The 22,583-nt window shown below is 51.5% G+C and overlaps 1 protein-coding gene across 4 annotated transcripts in view; it reads right to left on the reverse strand.

Moving 5' to 3' along the window:
* Window positions 1–236: 236 nt before the first annotated feature.
* The window catches only part of LOC102463292 (uncharacterized), a 176,121-nt gene continuing 153,774 nt past the window's right edge, over window positions 237–22,583 (reverse strand). For 2 of the 4 annotated variants that reach the window (XM_075902264.1, XM_075902265.1), the window contains 10 exons: window positions 22,259–22,449; window positions 19,958–20,128; window positions 15,777–15,971; window positions 11,887–12,122; window positions 10,542–10,608; window positions 7,537–7,628; window positions 6,437–6,605; window positions 5,634–5,723; window positions 5,017–5,106; window positions 238–3,878 (listed from right to left, as the gene is read on the reverse strand). In XM_075902264.1, the coding sequence (XP_075758379.1) occupies window positions 3,873–3,878; window positions 5,017–5,106; window positions 5,634–5,723; window positions 6,437–6,605; window positions 7,537–7,628; window positions 10,542–10,608; window positions 11,887–12,122; window positions 15,777–15,971; window positions 19,958–20,128; window positions 22,259–22,449 (1,307 nt within the window). In that variant the 3' untranslated portion in view covers window positions 238–3,872. Of the gene's footprint in view, window positions 3,879–5,016; window positions 5,107–5,633; window positions 5,724–6,436; window positions 6,606–7,536; window positions 7,629–10,541; window positions 10,609–11,886; window positions 12,123–15,776; window positions 15,972–19,957; window positions 20,129–22,258; window positions 22,450–22,583 lie in introns of all 4 variants that reach the window. The other 2 variants (XM_075902266.1, XM_075902263.1) reach the window with 2 other exon arrangements.

Genomic DNA, 22,583 nt, shown 5'->3' on the forward strand with positions numbered 1-22,583 from the left:
TTGCTCCTGGCTGTCCAGGGGAGGGCAGAGGAGGCTACAGCAGGTTGTGCACTTTCCCCTCGCACCCTGATAGGGGAAAGAGAAGAAGGGAAGCAGTGACCCAGTATGTGTGGCTGCACCACCTTGTCCCTCACCCCACACTCCCCCCTACACACCCCAGGCTCCTGCTCTGAATCCTGCACCCCCCCCCCCATATTCCTAACTGCTGCCCTAAGGTGCCCCCACACACTAACCCCCTGTTCCTGAGCCCCTCACACCCTATCTCACACTTAAATTTCTTATAGGTACTGTCATATCGCACCCCCTAACTTCCTGGGAAGCTCTGGCCCATTGCTTCCAGGAGTGCAGGCCCCGGTAGGAGAGCAGACAGACCCTGTATCCCGGGTGCTGGCTATTTCCCTCCTGCACTCTTGCTCCCAGACTGCACTTCTGCATGTGACCACTAGGTGTCTCTCCCAATCCTCCCTTGCACTAAACAGCCATAGCTACCCTGAAGTCATGGGGCAGCACCACTGGTTATGCCTGGCAGCGCCTCCTGGTGTCAGGGATCCCTAGGAGCCCCATTCAGATGGAGCATTGTGAGGATTCAGGGAACGGTTGCTTGTTCCCCATTTCCAGCTGCTAGAGGGAGAAACAAGTGAACCAGTAAACTTTACGACGTAGAAACAAAACCACTCGAGGAGGCATTTTAAAAGGCACCCCTGACTTTTGTTCCACCAGACAAGAAATCTACTATACACACTTCTATTCCCTACAACAAAGAAAAGACAATAAATTTTCTAACCTGCTCCGTACCACTGGCTACAACAGCAACTGCCTCAACCCACCGGATAATATTGTTAACCTCTCCAGCTACAAACTCAATCCAGCAGAAGAGTCTGTCTTGTCCCGGGGTCTCTCTTTCTGCCCTACGCCCCCCACAAACTGGATACAATTTTGTGGTGACCTTGAGGCTTTTTTTCGCCGCCTCCATCTCCGAGAATATTTCCAAACCACCACTGAACATCAGTCTGACCTACCAGATCCCCCCTATCAACACCAAAGGAAAAATAATTCTATATGGACTCCCCCTGACGGTCGGAATTACAATCTGGATTTCTATATACACAGCTTCCGCAACAACACACAGACTGACATTATTCGCAAACGACAACAAGCGACACACAATCTTAGCCGCGCTGAACACCATGCCATCCAGAGTCTCAAAAACAACCTGGACATTGTAATCAAACCAGCTGACAAAGGGGGTGCTGTGGTCATTATGAATAAGGCCGACTATAACCAGGAGGCAACCAGACAACTCTCGAACACCACATTTTACAAACCTCTCCCCTCTGATCCCACCTTGGACTACCAAAAGAAACTACACTGTCTCCTTAAAAGCCTCCCCACAGCTACTCGGGAACAAATCCTCACAGAATCACCTTCTGACCCCCGACCAGGATTGTTCTATCTACTTCCCAAGATCCATAAACCTGGGCACCCCGGACGTCCCATCATCTCTGGTATTGGCATGCTCACTACTGGTCTATCCAGCTATGTAGACACTCTTCTCAAACCCTTCGTAACCAATACCCCCAGCTATCTCCGAGACACTACTGACTTCCTAAGGAAACTACAAAATATCGATAACCTCCCCAATAATACCATCCTTGCCACCATGGATGTAGAAGCTCTATGTACCAACATCCCACATGAAGACGGATTACAAGCAATTAGAAACACTATCCCAGAGGACACTACTGCCAACCTGATAGCAGACCTATGTAACTTTATTCTCACCCACAATTATTTCCAGTTTGAGAACAACTTCTACCTCCAGATCAGCGGCACAGCCATGGGTACACGCATGGCCCCACAGTATGCTAACATCTTTATGGCTGACCTAGAACAACGTTTCCTCAACTCCCGTCCCCTTTCACCGCTCCTCTACCTACGGTACATCGATGACATCTTTATGATCTGGACGCATGGCCAAGAAACACTGGAGATATTCCACAGAGATTTCAACAACCTACACCCCACCATCAACCTCAGCCTGGACCATTCTACACGAGAGATCCACTTCCTGGACACCACCGTACAAATCAACAATGGAAAATTAGACACCACTCTCTACAGAAAACCCACCGACTCATACAGTTACCTACATGCATCCAGCTCCCATCCAGAACACACCACGCGATCCATCGTCTATAGCCAAGCCCTTCGATACAACCGCATCTGCTCTAATCCCACTGACAGAGACCAGAAGCTTCAGGATCTCTACCAAGCATTTATAAATCTCAACTACCCACCCAGAGAAATAAAAAAGCAAATTGAAAGAGCCAGATGAATACCTAGAAACCATCTACTTCAAGACAGACCCAAGAAAACCAACAATAGAACACCACTTGTCATCACCTACAACCCCCAACTTAAACCTGTCCAACACATTATCAATAAACTACAGCCTATATTGGAACAGGATACCATACTCAAAGAGGCTCTGGGAGACAGACCCATAGTCTCCTATAGACAACCACCTAACCTCAAGATGATTCTTACCAACCACCACAGGACATACCACACTAATACCAACCCTGGTACCTTCCCTTGCAACAAACCCCGTTGCCAGCTTTGTCCACATATTCATTCTGCTGATACCATTATTGGACCTAACCAAGTGAGTTATAAGATCAAGAACACATATTCCTGCGCATCCAGAAATATAATCTATGCTATCATGTGCCGAAAGTGTCCGTCTGCTATGTACATTGGACAAACATCTCAGACACTTCGCCAAAGGATTAATGCCCACAAAACAGATATCAGACAAGATCACAAAGAGAAAACAGTTTCTTGCCATTTTAACCAGAAAGGACACTCTCTCAATGACTTGACCACCTGCATTCTGCTACAAAGACCTTTTACATCTGCACTTGAAAAGGAATCCTCTGAACTGTCATTCATGTTAAAATTCGACACTTGCCAACAAGGACTTAACAAACATTTGAACTATCTCACCCATTACCAAGACAGTTTCCCCAATTATCACCTCTAATACCGTTAACTCACAAACATCCCACTCTCCCTACCTCTAATATCATCAATTCACAGACACTTACCTTCCTTCCTTCCCCCCCCCCCCCCGCATCCCCCTCCTGTTCTGCAATGTGATTTGTCCTTTTCATATTTGTTCATTTTTTTAATTGTATCCTTTGGTATATATGGTTGTGACTACTTTCTTCCACTATTTGATCTGAGGAAGTGGGTCTGGCCCACGAAAGCTCATCATCTAATAAACCATCTTGTTAGTCTTTAAAGTGCTACATTGTCCTGTATTTTCCCTGAAATCAGGCATTCACAGTGAAACTCATTATACAGTCTTGAAATAGCACAGACATGCAACCCTGCTCAGATTGCAGGGGAACGGAGGATTGGAAAAATAATCATAAATGCAGAGAAAGGAAATCTCAGAAAAACAGCAACAGTCCCAGGCTAGATTAAGCGATAGGTGCTACTGGCCCATGACAAGGACTCTGGCTCTGGAAAGCAGCTCAGGTCTCGCAGTTCTAGTCCTCATGGATGCAAACAGGGAACTTGACAATGTGGCAGGAGTGCAACTGTTTTAATACTAGATCCTACAAGCCAGTGATAGAAGAACCAGGGGTCTTTACTGCCGGGACCCCCAGCTCTAATCCTCACTCCTACCCCTTCCCAGCCTGAAGATTTAACCCACAATCACACTGCCTGGAGAGATAGATGGGAGGCTGGTTTAGAAATTCTGATCCTGCTGCTGCAAGCGCTTTAATGAAGGTGGACTCATATCCTGCAAAAAGCTCTTCCTTGTCCCACAGCGTGATGGCAGCTTCTGCCTCCCGGCCCACAGGTCAGCCCTGCAAGGAACAAGAGACAGCGGCATGGTTCTGGAGGGGTGGGAGGGAAAACACAAACTCCCAGGAGAGTTTGGATCTCGGCTGAGTGGGATCAGGCCGTCTCTACATGTGGATTGAACTTGAACTTCAAGCTCCCAGAGTTGCAGATTTCCAGCATCACTGGAGCTTCCCCCAGTGGCAAACCCTGCAGCCAGTTGCACTGGTGCCCATCAATGTCTCTCCTTTCCCCACCGCTTGCTGGCAGGGGCGTAACCAGGAGTAGGCCTGGGTGGGCCTGGGCCTACACACTTAGCATACAGGCCCACTCACCCACAGCTCTATCTCTATCCCACTACAGGGCGGGGGCTTGCCCCTCTACGCCCAGGGCTCTAGCCGGGCCAGGGGCGTAGGGTCAGAGGCTCCGCCACCCAGCGCTCCTGAAAAGGAGCAGAGTCGGGAGCTTGCAAGCCTCCATGTACAACCCAAATCCCCTGCTGGGAACGCTGTTGGTGAGCAGGGCAAGAGCCTGATTCCGCCTCCTCTGTAGCACCCAGGAGGTGGAAAGGGGCAAGCCGCTGCAACAACCTCCATTCCCAGCAGAGGACTGAAGGGAAGAGAAGTGGATAGCAGGTTCAGGGTACAGATTTTTATGGAGCTCCCATTTTATGGGGTCCCTGGCCAGACCACCTCCCTATCTTCCAAGGATGGCAGGAATAGAGGCAGCCCCATGGCTGATACCCCACCTGTCATTGCTCACCCTACGGTCCCATTCTGGCTACCCCACTGCTTCTTGGCCTCCCAGAGCTGAATCCAGGCTAAGCCCAAATATAGACACAGGATTGGACTTCCCAGAACAGTTAAATGAGTAAAGAGCAGACATCTCAGACTTTCAGGGGCTTGTGCTCCTGGTTTGCACGTAGCTTTCATACCAACTTAACTAGATTCAGGTTTCACATCTGCCCAGTGCCGGGGAGTCCTGACCCACAGCCCTCTTTGCTCCAACCACTAGACCTTATCCTGCTCCACATCCAGAGCCCAGAATAGAACCCAGGAGGCCTGACTCCCAGTCTAGTGCTGTAACCCTGCCAGGATCTAGCCTGTGTTCTGGTTGCACCTGGTGCTGGCTCAGTGAAGATCTCAAGGCCATCAGCTCTCTTACCACTTTGCTGCTGGTGGCTAAAGTGGACATGGAGACCTCCGAGTAGGACATGGATTTGCCGGTAAACCATAGATTGTATTCCTCCTGCACCTGAAGATGCAGAGACAGACAGTGGCATCACTCCACTAGCACATGGGAGATCTCTTCTCTGAGTGCCTTAGCCCCATTTCTAACATGCCCATCACCTCAGCATCAGGGAGAATTACAACTATTTATGCTCCCCCTCCTCTATGCCCTGGAAAAAGTTAGAGCTTTCTGTGACAGCAGAAAATACCCTTAGGCGTTCGCTACACTACTGCTTTTGCCAGAAAAGGAAATGCAAATGAAGCAGTGGTGCTGATCAGCATCTCTCCTGTCCCCACTGTTTGCTGTCAGAGGTGAAGCCAGGAGTGGGCCTGGGTGGACCTGGGTATATCCACTTAACATCTAGGCCAAACCTCCCACAACTCTGTGTCTGTCCCACTGAAATGAGGGGGCTTACCCCTGTCTGGCTAATACTCCAGCTGGGCCAGGATTGGGGGCTCTGCAGTCCCACGCTCCTGACTGGGAGCAGACTTGGGTTCTGGTGGCACCTGGTAATGGCTCAGTGAAGATCTCAGGGTCATCGGCTCTCTTACCACTTTGCTGCTGGTGGCTGAAGCAGACATGGAGACTACAGAGTAGGACTTGGATTTGCAGGTAAACCATCGCTTGTATTCCTCCTGCACCTTACAGAGACAGATAGTGGCGTCACGCCGCTAGCACATGGGAGATCTCTTCTCTCAGCGCCTTAGGCCCATTTCTAACATGCCCATCACCTCAGCATCTCGGCATTACGCAAATCAACAAGAGCTGCATTTAATCCTGCTTGATAAAAGGGAGCCGAGCCCCGATGCACTTCTTGGGGATCACTCGCACAGCGAGACTCACAGCTATTTATGCCCCCCCCCCCCCGCCTCTGTGCCCTGGGACAAGTCAGAGCAGCCTTGGGGTTGCTCTAACACTCTGCTTACTGTGGCAGCAGAAAATACCCATAGTGCTTTGCACCCAATCCTCCCCCTGCAGCTGAGGCAGAGCTTCATAGGAGCTGTGCATGGAAGGGGATTCTCAGGACGCCATTTTCCCCAGCAGGGGAGCCAGGCGGATTGTTTCAGGGAAGTTCTCCGGGGAACCGAGAGGCTAAGTGGTTTGACCAAGGAGCCGACAGCACCGCAGGGAATTGTGCCCAGGTCTCCTAAGTGCTAAGCTTGAGCACCAGCCTCTGGGCTATTCTTCATCTCTCAACAAGGGGCATCTTCATTGCTCTGCTACTGGGGATCCCTGGGCAAAAGGCTGGGGGGATCTTGCACAACACGCTCAGTGAAGCATTGTTAGGTCGCCCTGCTCTCCTGTGGAAGGGGCTCTGCCAAGTCCAGGAGGGGACGAAGGGCCCTGGGGGTACCTGGCGATTGAGGAGGCAGTGCACCAGGAAGATGAAGACCCCCTGCAGGCTGTTGAGGATGGTGAATAAATACGCCATGACAACGGCGGCTGGGCCGGTTTGGAGGAGACCGAAAATCCACGTGCAGCCCAGAATGAAGACTTGGGCGATGGCTTTAAAGGTCAGGAGCCTGGAGAGAGGCAGACAGAGAGATCCAATGCAGCAGCTCTCTGGAAGCGGCTGAGTCTGGGGGGTCCAGGGTGAAATGAGGAATGCCTCCAGAGAGCCAAGCTCCATCATTGCCCTGTACAGGTGTGAGAGCGGCTGGCCTGGAGACTTTGAAAGATCAATGCACAAGCTGCTCCAGTTGAAAGAAAGAGCCAAGGGTTGCTAAAGGGTGGGACGGATTCGGACCCTGTTTTGCTCAGGCAAACGGGGCCCTTTAACATCCCCAGTAGTGCTGGCTGTGGACATATATAAAGATAGTGAGGGGAAAGTCCCCTGGGAGCAGATCTCCACCTGGTTTAAATCAGATCTCATAGAGTGACAGAAGCTTCTACAACTGGAGGGTTTGTCTGTCTTGGCTTCGCAAGAGCACCTGTCTCTGCACAGAGTGTTCTCGGGCCTTTACCACTCCTCGGATGAGGGACACATACAACGGGGTGTCCAGCACTGCTCTTGGGGGACAGTCTATCAGACTGAGTAGACCCAAGAGCTGGCACAGCGCTCAGGGAGGGTCAGAAGTCCTACAAAATTATGCTGCCAGTAGCAGAACTAGGAATTGAACCCAGGAGTTCTGACTCTCAGTTCTTTCCACTTGATTCCACTCCACATCCACAGCTGGGATCAGAACCCAGCAATCCTGACTCCCACACTGCCCCTCCCAATTACCATAGAAGGGAGGGGTAGCTCAGTGATTTAAGCCGTGGCCTACTAAGCCCACAGTTATGGGTTCAATCCTTGAGGGGGACATTTAGGGTTCTGGGGCAAATCTGTCAGGGATGGTACTGGTCCTGCTGTGAGGTGACTGGACTTGATGACCTCTCAAGGTCCCTTCCAGCTCTATGAGATAGATAAATAATATAATAATGTCCTTAGCTCTGCCTTTAAAAGTACATTACCTGGTGTCTTTGAGGGTGGACACTTCAGAGTTGAGACTGGAAAGTTTTCTCTGCAGCATCCAGAGGGTTACGGCAAAAATGACAGAACTGATCTAGAATCAGAGCAGAGCAGGGTCACTCATACCAATTTGTCTCAGGCTCTGGGGAAAGGATGTGACAGGTGAGGGGGTTCTCTACATGAGCACAAGACACAAATTGTCACCAGCAGCAAGAGTGTTGCTATTTGGCATGATTATTCGGCCAGCTCCCCAGCTCGAGCAAATCAGCATTGCACCACTGAAATCAATGGAGCAATACTGACTGATGCCAGCAGAGGATCTGGTCTGATTACTGCATGTCCCAATGGGACGTGTGCTAAGCCTCGTCACATGAACTGGCTTTCACAGGCTTGAGCTGGGAGCTCTTATCACTCCATTTCCTCACTGAGCCAAAACCCTCCTGGGCATAGACTCCTTTGAGGTCTATAGAGGTCTATAGCATTAAACCAGGGGGGATGACTGGAACAGGGTGGAATCAGGCTCTAAACCCCTCTAATGATGGCTTTTGGCCTTGCTACACCCTGCCCCAGAAGGGAAGCTACAGAGAAGTCCTCCATGCAGGCTAGAGTGGCTGCTGGATAAACCAGCCAATCAGGTCCCAGGAAGGCCCATAACAGCAGGTGGAGACCAGTATAGCAGTCAGTATCTCTGGTGCCCTGAGGTGTGTAGATGGGACTGGCTGGCTGAGAGAGCAGCAGCACCATGGACAGCTCAGTGTGGGGAGCTATTGAAGTTGGATTATGATGGGCCCTGCTAGATGTGTACAGCTCTGATGTAGGGGTAAGGACATAGTCTCCAGGAGGGGAAGCCCTGGCAGCACTGCTCTCTGGGGGTATGTCTACACTAAAAAGTTAATTCAAACTAACGGACATTAGTTCGAATTAAATTTGATAGGCGCTACACTAGCGCTCCGCTAGTTCGAACTTAATTCAAACTAGCAGAGCGCTTAGTTCGAACTAGGTAAACCTCATTGTACGAGGACTAAGCCTAGTTTGAACTTACTAGTTCGAATTAAGGGGTATGTAGCCCCTTAATTCGAACTAGTGGGAGGCTAGCCCTCCCCAGCTTTCCCTGGTGGCCACTCTGGCCAACACCAGGGAAACTCTTCTGCCCCCCTCCCGGCCCCCGACCCCTTAAAGGGGCACGGGCTGGCTATGGTGCCTGTGCCAGGTGCAAGCCTGCCAGCACCCAGCCAGCAGACCCTGCACCTGGCACGGCTCAAGCCAGCCACCCGATGCCCCCCAGCCCTCCCCCTCTTCCCGGGACCAGGCTGGCGGCTCCCGGGAGCTTGCTCAGGACCGCAAGAGGCGGGCACCCGCCTGGTCCAGTGCAGACATCGTGGACCTCGTCCACGACCTCCGCATCTAGGGCAGGAGAGCTGCCAGCCAGGCCACCCAGGAGCAGGTTTGCATGAAAATCAAGGTGGTCCACTGAGACCCCCGACCCTGAGCCCTGAGCTTAGAATGGCCGTACTGGGTGAGACCAAAGGTCCATCTAGCCCAGTAGCCTGTCTGCCGACAGCGGCCAATCTTAGGGACCCTGGAGGGGATGGACCAAAGACAGTGACCAAGCCATGTGTCTCGTGCCATCCCTCTCCAGCCTTCCACAAACTTCGGGCAGGGACACCACTCCTACCCCCTGGCTAATACCACTCCATGGACCCAACCTCCATGAATTGATCTCACTTCTCTTTAAACTCTGTTCTAGTTCTAGCCTTCACAGCCTCCTGCAGCAAGGAGTTCCACAGGTTGACTCTTTGCTTTGTGAAGAAGAACTTTCTGTTACTAGTTTGAAGCCTGCTACCCATTCCTTTCCTTCGGTGTCCTCTAGTCTTTCTATTATGGGAACTAATGAAGAACTTTTCTGTATGCACCTTCTCCACCCCACTCATGCTTTTATAGACCTCTATCATATCCCCCCTCCATCTCCTCTTTTCTAAGCTGAAAAGTCCCAGTCTCTTTAGCCTGTCTTCATATGGGACCTGTTCCAAACCCCTCATCATTGTAGTTGCCCTCCCCTCTCCCACCCTCTCTCTTCCCCTCTCCCACCTCCTTTTCCCAGTCTCCCCCAGTTTTGTTCAATAAAGAGAGATTCTATTTTTGAACACAATTGTCCTTTATTTTGTGCATCAGGAAGGGGGGCTAGGGAGGGGTAAGTGGAAGGAGGTGAGGGAAGAATGGGGTACGAGCCCCCGATGGGGAGGACTGGGCTTGCTCTGCAGGCTTCTGGGGGTGGAACCTCTCCTGCAGCCCCCCAATTGCCCTCTCTCCCCAGATGGCAGCCTGCGGCAAGTGCAGCCAGTCTGACGGCCGAGTGCTGTGATGTGCTCAGTGTGGGTACTCCGGGCAATCCAAGCCAGGACTGCTTTGCAAGTGGGGCACCCCTGAGAACTGTCTGTCTGGGGTGGGGGTCGGGTCCCTTTAAGCGCAGCCCTCGGCTAGCCTGAGACAGCAGCTCCACGCTCTAAGTCCTCATCTGATGCCCTGCCGGCACTGCTTCCGGCCATCCTTAACCCCAGTTCAGGGTCCACTCTGTGTGGACATGCTAGTTCGAATTAGCAAAACTCTAATTCGAACTAGTTTTTTAGTCTGGATGCGTTAGTTCGAATTAGCTTAGTTCGAATTAACTAATTCGAACTAAGTTAGTTCGAATTAGCGCTGTAGTGTAGACATACCCTGGGAGTGGGGAAACAGACTAAGAGGGAGGCGAGCAGAGGGCACAGACGTGGGTCCCTGTAAAATGTGTATCCTGGGAGGGGTTTGAGTCACATGGGGTGTGACTTGGCTGGAGGACTGAGTTGACAAAAGGCTTTTAAAAGGACACAGCTGAGGCATGTGCACTCAGCCAAGGGGGAAACTGAGGAGAGGTGAGTTCTGCCCCTTTACAGGGATCCACGGAAACCAGATAGAGCTCCAAACCTTGCTGTGCTGAGGCAGGCAGCAGCACCAAGTTGCAGTGGATACCTACCCCCACAATGACACACACCGGCCCCAGGAAAATCCAGATGAACCCCCTCTCCATGTTGAGCCAGCAGCTGCAAGCACAAAAGGGTAAAGTGATGTTCATTGGTCAGTAGCAGCCAGGGCCAGCATTTACCACTGATGTCATGCTAACCTAAGGGACAGGGGCCCCATTGGGTACAGGTACAGAGAGTGTCCTGTTTAGATTGTGCCAGTTGCAACAGGATCAGAAAGACGGGGGGTGGAAACTGAGGCAGAGAAGGGGTCTGTGACACATTTTGGGGCAGTTCTCTGGTCTCTGTCATGCAGGAAGTCAGACACATGGTTCTTCTAGCCATAGAATCTATTAACTTTAGTCAAGGCCATCCACAGAGGCTAGTCACAGAGGCTGTGTCTAGACTACATGCCTCTGTCGGCAGAGGCATGTAGATTAGACACATAGGCAAAGGCAAATGAAGCCGCGATTTAAATGATCGCGGCTTCATTTACATTTACATGGCTGCCGCGCTGAGCCGACAAACAGCTGATCAGCTGTTTGTCCACTCAGCGCGCTAGTCTGGACGCTCCCCTGCCGACATCAAAGCCCTTTGTCAGCAGCCCCGGTAAACCTCATCCCACAAGGAATAACGGGGCTGCCGACAAAGGGCTTTGATGTCGGCACGGGAGCATCCAGACTAGCGCACTGAGCGGACAAACAGCTGATCAGCTGTTTTTCGGCTCAGCGCGGCAGCCATGTAAATGTAAATGAAGCCGCGATCATTTAAATCGCGGCTTCATTTGCCTTTGCCTATGTGTCTAATCTACATGCCTCTGCCGACAGAGGCATGTAGTCTAGACACAGCCAGAGTGAGAAACAGAACTTGTGTGTCCTGTGCACCCCAGTCAGGTAAAGGCTAGAAGTTGATTCATTCATTCATGAAGGAGAATCAGCAGCACAGCTGTCAAGACAGACACCTGCTGGTGCAAGGCGCCTTTCAGTGGGGAATGCCGGGACACACGCACATGCACACGGTGCTGGCATAAGATTGGACTGATCATCTTCACTCCCCTTTTCCCACTCAGGCAGCATAAGATTAAGTCAGCGAGGCTCCTGTTGGCTAACCGCCTACTCTTCAGTGGACTTATAAGACCCCTTTATTGCAGCATTTAAAAAATCTTTAGTCAATTTTCTATCACATGGCTCCAGAAAATTTGATGCAAAATAGATTCAAGATTCAGGCAACTTGTTATATTGGGAAACTGAGGCATAGAGCAGTTAAATGGCTTGCTTGGGGTCAAGCCTGGGACTCACACCTGGGTCTTCCCTACCCTCTACACCATCCTGCCCATGCTCCAGCAGCTCTGGCACTCACTTCTCCTGCCTGCTGTAACCCTTTGGCATGAGGGTGGCAGAGACAGCCACCACCAGGGCGGGGAATCCGTAGCCGAAGAGGCTCAGGAACCACATCTTGGGGCTGTGGGTGCTGAAATAGTTGATGACTCCGAGGTTGCGCACGGTGAGGAGGAGCACCACGGCCTCCAGGAACATCCAGGCGAAACAGGCCAGGAAGAGGTAGTGCAGGAAGCCAGCAATGACGGCACAGCCCACCTGGGGAGAACAGTGGTGGCACATCTTTCACTTAATAGTCTCTACTGAGCATCCCGGGGCTAGACCCAGGGCTGTCCTTAGGCATACGCAGCTGCGTATGGCACCACTATTTCTGGGGCACCACTCTGCCAGGACAGACAGTAAGCACCGGAACCACTGGGGGCCCTGCTCCAGCAATATTTAGAGCTGGGACTCTCCCCTGGCTCCGCCTGCAGTGGTCCCCGACCCCCACCTGCCGGCCCCCCCATGCATTATCCCATCCCAGCCCCGGACCGTCCCTCCTGTGAGCAGCTCTCAGTGCAGCTCCCCCTCACCGGCAGGTGCTGCCATGACGTGGCGTCACGGCCCGGGATGTTAAAACTGCTCAGCGGTGTGTTGCACCACTTGGCCTAGTTCCGGGTTCGGGGTTCAGAGTCCGGGGCCCAAGCATAGACTCCGGCCCCGCAAAGTGGAAGTCAGAAGGTTGGGGAGGGGAAAAACTAGGGGGAGGGGGTGGGAGAGGAAGGGGCTTGTGCGGAGGGGGAGGGGGAAGAAAGGGGAAGGTATGAAGGCACAGGGTGGAGGGGAGACAAATGCCAGGGGGCCAAGTGCAGACAATTAGGAAAAGGGCAGGAGGGGAGGTGTCAGTGGGAGGGGGGACAGAGTGATGCTGGGAGAGGAGAGGGGAAGGGCATTGGGGGCTGGAGAGGGAGGTGCTTGGAGAAGGCTTGAAAGAAGGGGTGGCATGAGAAAGGTGGGGATGGAGCAAGTCATGTGTGAGGGCATGGAGGGGCATGAGGGGAATGGGGGCAGAGAGTGGTGAGGGGGTGGGCATCAAGGAAAAAGAGAGCAAAGAGGCAGGGGCAGTGAGGGAAGGAGCAGGCACCAGGAGGGTGCAGGGCTAAGGGAAGGTGTAGGTGCCAGTAGATTCTGGGGTGAAGCAGAAGGGCAGACACCTGCAGGGGAGGGACCAGCAGCAGAGGAGAGAGGCAGGGCAGGTGTGCAGAGGGAGGTATTAGAAGAGGGGATGAGGAGGGGTAGCTCACATGATCGGAGTGGGGCTACTGGAGGAGTGGGCACAGGGGGGAGAGAACGGCTGGTGGAGGGGGGCAGGAGGGCTAAGGGCAGGAGTCACGACAGCAGAGGAGGATGAGGAGTTGGCGGGCAGCAGGTATCAGGGGAGCTGATGGAGCAATGGGAGGAGATGTGGCAGCAGAGAGAAAAGGTAAAGGTTTATAAAATATGTATTAATAACTTGGGTGTCACAGTGGCACATCCAAACAAGCCACATGAACTCAGTACTGGTGCACAACACAAAATTCATTCTGCTCATGGGAGGAAACTCTTAGGCTATGTCTACACTGGTGGCTTCTTGCACAAGAATATCTTGCGCAAGGGTTCTTGTGCAAGAACTCTTCTCAAGAAAACGTCCACACTGCCATGTGGGAGATGTGCTTTTGCGCAAGAGCATCCTTGGCAGTGTGGACGCTCTCTTGCGCAAGAAACCTCTGACGGCCATGTTAGCCATCGGCCTTTCTTGCGCAAGAAATCCCTGCCGTGTGTCCACACTGCTGTCTTGCACAAGAGAGCTTACACCTCTTAGAAAAGAGCGTAGCTCTTGCGCAAGATCTCTCTTACCACGCCATACTGTACATTTTCTTGCGCAAGAGTGGGTGGGAAGTGTGGATGCTCTGCGGAAGAATGGCTGTTCTTGTGCAAGAAGCCGTGAGTGTAGACAGAGTCTTCCTTGCTTAGGGTGGCTGCAGCAAGAAGCATCTTGCAGCCCAGCCTTGGGCTGCCAACAACACCTTAACAGTTAAGAAGGCATGTGGGACCTAAGGGAAGCGGGGGAGGGGAAATCCCTTGCAGGCGTGGGAGGGAAGAGGAAGACCGCCCCATTGTCTTCACTGCAAGGAGTGGCCAGAGTTGGGCAAACCCCAGAACCCCTTCCCAAAGTGGGGAGCTGAGAAATGGGAAGAAGGAGCAGCCATAGCTGGGCAAGCCCCAGAGGCTTTTGCTGTGAGTGGGGCATCACTTGATGTTGTGTGGGGTGTTTTTTTTCTTCTCACGGGTGAGGGTGGTCAAATATTGGAATAAATTGCCAAGGGAGGTGGTGGAATCTCCCCCTCTGGAGATATTTAAGAACAGGTTAGATAGACATCTGTCAGGGATGGTGTAGACGGAGCTTGGTCCTGCCTTGAGGGCGGGGGGCTGGACTCGATGACCTCTCAAGGTCCCTTCCAGTCCTATGATTCTATGATTCACTTGTGGGTGGTCTTCAACTGATATCTCTGTGGGTTAGTGGCTCCCAACCCAAAAAAGGTTCTCCTCTGCTGCATTAGAGGTATGGAACAGCTTCACTATGAGAGATTCAAAAGCCTGGAACTTTTCAGCTTGGAAAATATATCAGGAGGGATACAATAAAAGTCTTTAAAATCATCAAACCTGTGGAAAAAGTGAATAACGAAGTGTGATTTACCCCTAGACCCACCTGCATCATAGAATCACAGGGATGGCAGAGACCTCAGGAGGTCACTGAGTCCAACTCCCTGCTCAAACCAGGACCATCCCAAACTCAACCACCTCTCTAGGGAATCTATCCCAGTGCTTCACCACCCTCCTAGGGAAATAGGTTTTCCTGTTATCCAACCTAGACCTCCCCCATTGCAACTTGAGACTGTTGTTCCTCATTCTGCCATTTGTCCCCATTGAGAACAGCCTCTCTCCAGCCTCTTTGGAACTTCCCTTCAGATAGTTGAAGGCTACTATTAAATCCCCCCTCCCTCGTCTCTTCTGTAGACTAAACCCAAATCCCTCAGCCTCTTCTTGTAAATCATGTGCTCCAGCCCCCTCATCATGTTTGATGCTCTCCGCTGGGCTCCCTCCAATGCATTCACATTCTTTCTCTAATGGGGAGCCCAAAATTAGTCTTAATATTCCAGATGTGGCCTCACCAGTGCCAAACAAAGGGGAATAATCACTTCCCTTGATCCTTTTTGGCTACAAGGGCCGACTGTTGATTCATATCCAGCTTCTCATCCACTGTAATCTACAGGTCCTTTTCTGCTTAACAGGTGCTTAGCCGGTCAGTCCCCAGCCTATAGCAGTGCTTACGATTCTTTCGTCCCAAGGGCAGGACTCTGCACTTGCCTTGTGGAACCTTATCAGATTTCTTTTGGCCCAATCCTCCAATTTGTATACCCTCCAATGTATCTACTTCTCCGCATAGCTTAGTATAATCCATAAACTGTGAACTTGCTGAGAGTGCAATCCATCCCCTCCTCCAAGTCATTAATAAAGATGTTGAAGAAAACCAAGAACTGATCCTTGGGGCACTTCACTTGATACTGATTGCCAACATCCTCCTCCCCAGATCAGGAATTACCTTTGTGAGAAGGAGTTTGTCCCAGGGTCTCTTCTTTGCCTTAAAGGCTAGCCACATCCCCAACAAACCACTAGCCACATACCCAAAAATCTCTTACTCTTCAAAGAAGGTGAAGATCATTACCCCCATTTTACAGATGGGAAAACTGAGGCACCAGGCAGGGAGGTGACTCGCCCAATGTCACAAACAAGAAAGCAAGGACTAGAGCCCAGGTCTCCATACAGTGCTCTATCCACCAGGCCACACTGCCTGCCATCTGAGGTGCTATGTTGGGGTAGGGAGCACTTTACCTGATGCCTGGTACGGTCCACCACTGTGAGGAAGAGGAGGTCTGTCACAAAGAGGCAGAGGCAGAGCTGCAGGTGGATGGAGGTGTTGACGTTGCGGATGGAGCGGCACAGGAGGAAGGTGAGGATGGCGAGGAGGAGGCACAGCAGGGAGAGGGCCAGCCCAACGTGGGAGATGAGGAATAGCGGGAAATCTGCCTGTTGGGGAAGCAGGGCCGATGGCATGTTAGGAGGTCACAAGTCATCCCATGCAGCACAGTTAATGCAGATGAGGTGCTGCAGATAATCCCCCTGATTCCTGCCCAGGATGGACTGTCACTGCCCTTACTGGGGAGCGCAGGCTGAGGTGTGAATAACTCTACAGGGGCCTTTGTTTTAACCATGGGGCTCTGGGAGCCGAGAGGATACCATCAGAACCTTCCTTAGGATTTATGGGCCCTGGGCAGGACTATCAAACTGGTGCCCTAAACCCCGACAACAGCCGGGGGATGATTTTTTACAGATGTGATTTTATAACCTTCAGCAATACGAATGAAACAGGTTTAAAGCAAATTTTAAACTAAAGTCCCCTCCACTAACACAGTGAAATCAGAAACTGACAGGATGAACCTGGGGCTGGAAAATGCCTGTTCAATGGCTTCATTAGCACCCGAATGGCTCTCACAGGATCAATGTTCTACTAATAGCTCTGGCAGGCTTGTTCACTTTTAAGTTAAGGGGATCCTCTCTGGATGAAGCAGAGCCACAGACCAGAGATAGGAAGAAAAGGGGGGTGACCATTAAGATCCATTGGTGCCCCCAAATTTTCAAGTGCCCTAAGCTGCTGTGTGTTCTGCATATGGGTAAGGATGGCCCTGGGTACCATGCCATGGGGGGCCACCCGAAAGCAACCCAGGATGTCCATCTCCATTGCCCATCAGTGCGTTCTCACACCAGCCCCTTTGCACTTTTCTCTGATGATGACTCCATGTCAGAAGGAGGCTCCCCATAAAATATTCCTAGAGCTACCTCCAGAGAGGGTTGATTTAAATCAAGGTGATTTAAATCATTGCCTTAACACCAAAAAAAAAAAATCACTGATACTTCCTCACATATTACTTCAAGCAATGGTGCAAATCTGATTACTAAAACATGTTCCTTTACAGCTCAGTACAGCATTTTATACCTTCTAATAGTGTATCTATCACTTGTGCAACTGTTTTAGGTGAATTGCTTTTTATTAATTTAGGAAATTGCACATAATACTCATTGCCTGTGTCAAGCTGCAGAAGGAGCAGCAGTCCATTAGGAATGGCAAGAATTAAATCCTACACACAACCAGAATAGCACTTACATTTTAGTTGACTAAAATCTAACATGTTACATAAATGTTTCAGACTTGCCATTGAAGCAGGCTCCTGAGTTGCTGAGTGACAGACAGTCCTTAAACCCCTTTCTTTTTAATTTTCAAATTTTATTAACTCTAAGAGAAAAGTCCTCAGAACACTTCATGTGCCCTGTCCTGAAACGTCTACCCCTAGCTTTCATCTTACCCGCTCCCACTGTCATTTTGATGCAGATCGGATTCCAAGTTACCAGAATAGTCAAGACTGACTGTGCTTAGAGTGCACTTAATTCTGGAGTAAGCAGCACTGAAACCAAGTACAGGATGGGGTTCATCTGGGAAAGCTGAGTTCTGCTGCAGTAAAATAGGGAATAGACTTATGGCATCACCATTGTCGTCTGTGGCCATGATGTTCCAAAATAAGATACATGTATCATAAAAGGAGGGAGATTGGTCACGCTGTCTGTCACAGAGAACACTTGAGAACACACTGGAAGACTTGAGAAGTTTCTAGAAAATGCCAGAATGAGAAAACTACAGGGCTGAAGCCCTGTTCCCAGGCAGATGCCACTGGGCTGTAGCCCTCTCACCAGCCAACCCGCCTCCTCCCCACCCCCGTGTGGCTCAGCCCCATTCCTGGGTGGACCCACCCCAAAGGGTTTAGCTCCCTGGCAGCAAAAGGGCTTCAGCCCAACGGTGGAGGCTATCTGGGAATGGGGCTGAGAGAGCACCCGGCAACTGAGTTGCACCCCCTGGAGGTGAAAGGGCTTCAGCCCCACAGCCAGGGCCACCTAAAAACAGAGCTGAGCCCTGGGATGGGTGGCCCCCTGGGAACAGGGCTTCAGCGCCACAGCAGCAAAAGAGCCTCAGTCTCTCGGTGGGTGCTGCCCAGGAACGGGGCTGAGCCCTGCATCAAGGGCTGGATGGGGGAACAGACTGCAGCCACTGGTGGGGGCGCCAGAGAAAGGGGTTTCAGCCTTGGGGGGTCAGCGCTTCAGCCCCATTGATGGACCTATCCTCCTTGAATTCAAACAAGTGTTGAAGAGAAACATGAGAGAAATCCAGGCAAGAAGTGAGGCAGAGGGATGTTCACAGGCAACAACAATCCCGTGACAAACAGAACTGAACCCAGCCAGAGACGCAATGAGGCAGAGGGATGCTCAGAGACGACAACATGCCTAAGCCAAAAGGACAGCAGAGGCAAGAGGAGCACTGAGGCACAGGGATGCTCACTGCCAAGCATAGAATCTGAACACAACTCTTGCAGCTGAAGTTGCAATTCCAGACCAGGCCAAGTTGAGTGTGCGTCTACTGTCACAATGGGATGGTAACGCTAGTGTAATGTACATGAGAAAATGACACTTGGTGGTTTCTCTTACCGCAACTTTCTGTGCTGTGGTTTCTCTTACCGCAACTTTCTGTGCTGTATATTCGGGTAATAGAATCTAAACCTACTTAACTAATTAAACAAGCCAGAAAGATTAGCTGAGATAAATATTTTTTCTTGCAACATCTAACATAGCAACCAGCTTGGGAATTTACTTGTCAAATCACACTTCAATAAAGGCAAAGATTGAGTCTGGAAGCATGAGGCCATGGAAAGTTGATCCACATGGTTCTTCAGACATTCGCACATTTTCGCCCACATTGTTTTCTCCCAATAAACAGTTTTCCTTATGGTATTTCATTTTAGCAGCTAGGCCCTGCATTTTCTTCTTGCTCTGCTGACACTTGAGATGTTTTTCTTTTTCACCCAGTGAACAAATTTCTTCAAAATATTCCCAGATAGGGCCCCATTTACATCCAGAAACCAGGACAATTTCTCTATAGCAAAAGGGAATCTAGGCAGCTGTGTGTGCACTGAATAATGTCTTCCCTTTTCCTTTCCAGTCCACTCCACTGCTCCTTTCTACTCTGGCTCCGTCCTTTCCTATATATCATCTCATTGTCATTAAACAATGTTTGAATGAACTCTGCCGTGCTTGGCCCAGTTCCCCACCCCATACGCACAGAACAAACCCGATCCTATCTGGCCTCTGGGTGTCTTTCCACGTTACTTACGTCTGTTGAGAAACAAAATTGAAATCCCGGAATTATTAAGCAGCCAGAGCTGGTTGTTAGGCTGGACAGACTAGAGCCACTAAATCATTTGTATGAGACTGTAGATAGGTGTAGCACATTTGTGACCACAGTTAATTGTAATTTATTTTTCAATGAGAAATACTTTTTTTAAAAAAGCATTGATTTTTATCCACCCTCTTATAACAGGGGTGGCCAACCTGCAGCTCGCAAGTCGCATGAGGCTCTTCACCCCTGAAAATGTGGCTTGTGAAGTCTCTCCTCGGGTCGCGAATCTGTCCCATGCACCCCTACAAACAGCCCCCAGCTCCCTGAGCTCACCAGGCACAGGGGAGCCATCCATTATGGCAAAATGGTGTTGGCTGGCGGGAGCCTGATGTGGCGAAAAAGTCTAACCCGTGGTTTTTAAAGGGGCAGTGTCTTTTTTTTTTTTTTGGTGGCATTTTTTCCTCTACTGTTTTGGCTCTCTTCGTTTAATGGGTTGGCCACCCCTATCCTACAAGGTCCCTAGAAGTCGCCCAGCAGCACAGACTTGCAGCTGCTTAATAAGCCCCGCCCAGCCAGGGACTCAGGGCTCTGAACAGGCAGCTGCCTAGCTCGGTTAGAGGCTTTTCTCCCTCAGAGACAGCAGTAGCTCTCTACTGAGGACAGAGCAGTGAGTCTCTACCTTGCCCTGCTACCTCGTTTACCTCATTCAGACTTTGCCAAGAGGATGCCCAGCTCCCCCAGCAAAGCCTGCAGCCTCGTGTTGCAAGCCCTGGGGCAAGTGCTGTCCCGTTACCGTTATCTCTCCCCATGCCATGAGGACGGCCAGGCTGGAGATGTGGTTGCAGCTGCATGTGATGTGAGTGGTGTTGGAGCTCAGGACCCTGCACCCTGCCGGAGACCAGCTGCCACTCTGAGCTGTGGTTTCCCATGAGACGCAGACGGGCTTCTCGGAGCAGTTGCTTGGCTGCAAAAATTTTTTTTAGATAGATCGATAAATCAAAGGCAGAAGGCATTACACAGGATAGAAAAACCACGGTGCCAGGAAAGTGGGTCAGGGTCTCCCATGCTTGCCAGCCTCGCTGAGGGACAGCAAAGCATTTTTTTCTCTGTGTGCTCTGGTTGCCCTCACTCAGGACAGCACAGCACTCTGCAGCATGGAGCCTGAGCCGCCCCAGGCACTCTGGTGCTTCTCCTGGACGTGTGGCTGCGAGCCTGGCAGCACGTTCTGCAGACAGTAACAGTCTCCCTGGTCTGCCCCACTGAGGGCTTGTGCCTCATTCCTCCCTCACGTCCTTCCACTTACCCCTCCCTAACCCCAATTCCTGCTGTACAATAAAAGACATATGTGTTCATTACAACAAAGTTTCTTTATTGAACAAAACTGGGGTGGGGGAGAATGAAACTGAGGTGAGACTGGGGAAAGAAGGTGGGAGAGGGGAGGAGGGAGGCTGGGAGAGGGGAGGAGGAAACCTGGGAGGAGGGAGCTGGCAGGGGGAGGCAAGGAGAGGAAGGGGGAGGAGAAGCTCAGGGCTCATGGTTGGGGTTCTCGCCAGCCCAACTGTCTCCCAGTAGCATGGGTGCGGGGGCCTCAGCATCCCTGGGGGTTTGGGGAGGGTGGGGAGGAAGAAGCAGGAGGGGGAGAAGGAGTGGGAGGAGGAGCAGTAGCTGGGGAGGCAGCACTGGTTGGAGCAGCAGGAAGCAGCAAGCTCTGCCCCAGGGTCAATGACCACCTGGGGGGCAGGGACCATCCTGCCCCCCAGGATGCGGTCCATGGCATCAAAATAGGGGCAGGGGTCTGGGTCTGCCCCTGGTTGGGAGCTGCCCCTGTGGTCCTGGCATATGCCTGCCACAGCTCCTTTATTTTCACACAGTCCTGCTCCTGGGTTCGCATGTGGCCTTTGGTGGCCAAGCCGGCAACCATCCGCCTGCAGACAGTTGCGTCCCTCCACCAGTGCAGAGATCATGGACGTTGGAGGCAACCCCCCAAACCTGAATTAGGTTCCTGATCTCCGCACTGGACCAGGCAGGCGCCCGCCTTTCCAACCCCTGGCAGGCTCCTGGGAGCTGGCAGACTGGTCCTGGGGAGCGGTGGAGGGCTGGCTGGCACTGGCTGCCTAGCTCATGCTGGGGCCACTGGGTCAGGTGCAGCGACTGCTGGCTCTGGGTTGGCAGGCTTGGAGCTGACACAGGCACTGTGGCCAGAGTCTACCCCTTTAAGGGCTCTGGGGAGAGGGGGAGGGAGAGGAGTTTTCTTGGTTGCACCCAGAGTGGCCACCAGGGCACCCTGGGAAGGGCTGGAGGCCCCCTATTTCGAAATAAGCGTCTACACAATGCTTATTTCGAAATAGCAATTTTGAAATTGGTGCTATTCCTCGTGGAATGAGGTTTACCTGTTTTGAAATAAGCCCTCTGCTATTTTAATTTAAATTCAAAATAGCGGTTTGGCTGTGTAGATACTGGTAAAGTTATTTCAAAATAGCAGCTGTTATTTCGAAATAACTTTGCTGTGTAGACATACCCTTATAGGAGGGCAGAGGTTTAGCAGGGCCCTTTATCACCCTGCACTGACAGTGGGCCAGAGGACCCCTATGCAGTGGGTTGGAAGGGCTCCCAGCCCTCTGAGTCTGCCTCAGTGCAGCTGAAGCAACCTTTCCGTGCTCCTTGTATTAATCCCTGCATTTCTCCCCCTCCGTCAAGCAAAGCTCTTTATAAAGGTCACTATAATTAGCCCCATTTCACAAGTGGGGAAACTGAGGCATGGAGCAAGGTTGTGTGTGTATGTGAAGATGAAAGTCATCCAGCAGAACCAGGAATAGAAGCCAAGTCCTCCACCAGTGCTCTATCCACTAGGACACACTGTCTGCCCTGTGTTCCTCTTTGCTCACTTCTCCTGCTTCCCAAGTCCAGGGACTGGAAATTTACGAGTCTGCTCCTGAGCCTTGGTTAATGGAGGTGGCCTGTTAATGCACTTGGGGAAGAACACAGGAATCCCTCCCCACCTGAGAGCTAATTCAGAGCCATTTACCCCCAGAGGAGCCAGGCTGCTCCTGAAAATCCAGGCTCAACCCCAACGGCCGCTCGTGAAGGGACTTACCATGATGTGCTGGAAGGTGTAGTTCACTGGATCTGTGAAGTTGGTCTTGGTCTGGCTGGTCAGCCAGGCACTCACCACCCTGGAAATCATCCGGACGGTGCGGCCAGAGGCAGCCTTCTGGTCTTGGAAGAAGCTGCCGTTCATGATGGTTTCCATGCCTTCATAGGAGGCAAATGCCACTCCAGCTGCGCCTGCAAGTGTCCCCAAGGAGAAACCAGCTGGGTTGGCAGCTTCTTTCCCCACATCCACCATGGGACTCACCAAAAACTGTGCAACCTCCCCAGACCCGCTCCGTGTGGGGTAATGTTCTGCTTCAACAGGGCTG

Source organism: Pelodiscus sinensis, chromosome 19 (genome assembly GCF_049634645.1).
Source record: "Pelodiscus sinensis isolate JC-2024 chromosome 19, ASM4963464v1, whole genome shotgun sequence".
NCBI lineage: Eukaryota > Metazoa > Chordata > Testudines > Trionychidae > Pelodiscus > Pelodiscus sinensis.